General features: G+C 61.1%; 1 protein-coding gene across 1 annotated transcript in view; it reads left to right on the top strand.

The window, feature by feature from the left end:
• Positions 1-62: 62 nt before the first annotated feature.
• The window catches only part of RABL2B (RAB, member of RAS oncogene family-like 2B), a gene marked incomplete at its 5' end in the record, with an annotated part of 12,071 nt that continues 11,603 nt past the window's right edge, over positions 63-530 (top strand). The window contains one exon of the mRNA XM_009332566.1: positions 63-153. Within this exon, the coding sequence (XP_009330841.1) occupies positions 63-153 (91 nt within the window). The remainder of the gene's footprint in view (positions 154-530) is intronic.

The following is a 530-nucleotide window of genomic DNA, read 5'->3' as shown; positions in this document are numbered from 1 at the left end:
GCCGGCCCGGCGCCAGCGGTCGCTGCGGAGTGGGGGGACGTGCTCCTCCGTCAGCTCCTTAACACGGGCGCAGCCGCCCCCAGCAGCTCTCCACCTTCGCCCTGACGCTCTACAAGCACCGTGCTCGGGTGGACGGGCAGGCGGTCCTCGTGGGTAAGTGGGGAGTTCCCTGCTTAGGTGTTCCGTGGGCCCTGGGGACAGGGTGGTGCTGGCTATGCGCAGAGAGGGAAACAGTGGCGGTGCTGTTGGCATATGCAGCAGTATATGGACCCAAAAACATGGCAGGGGAGTTCCTTGCGGTGGGCGAGGGGATGCCAAACAGTGGTTTGTAGGCAGGGAAATGGGGGAATGAAGGGATCACAGGATCACAGAATGGTTGAGATTGGAAGGGACCTCTGGAGGTCATCCTGTCCAACCCTCTGTTCAAGCAGGGCCACCTAGAGCCAGTTGCCCACGACAATGTCTAGATGGCTTTTCAATATCTCCAAGGAGGGAGACTCCACAACCTCTCTGGGCACCCTGTGCCCGTG

Source organism: Pygoscelis adeliae, unplaced genomic scaffold (assembly GCF_000699105.1).
Source record: "Pygoscelis adeliae isolate BGI_AS28 unplaced genomic scaffold, ASM69910v1 Scaffold649, whole genome shotgun sequence".
Lineage (NCBI taxonomy): Eukaryota > Metazoa > Chordata > Aves > Sphenisciformes > Spheniscidae > Pygoscelis > Pygoscelis adeliae.
This window is presented reverse-complemented; position numbering and strand designations above follow the sequence as displayed.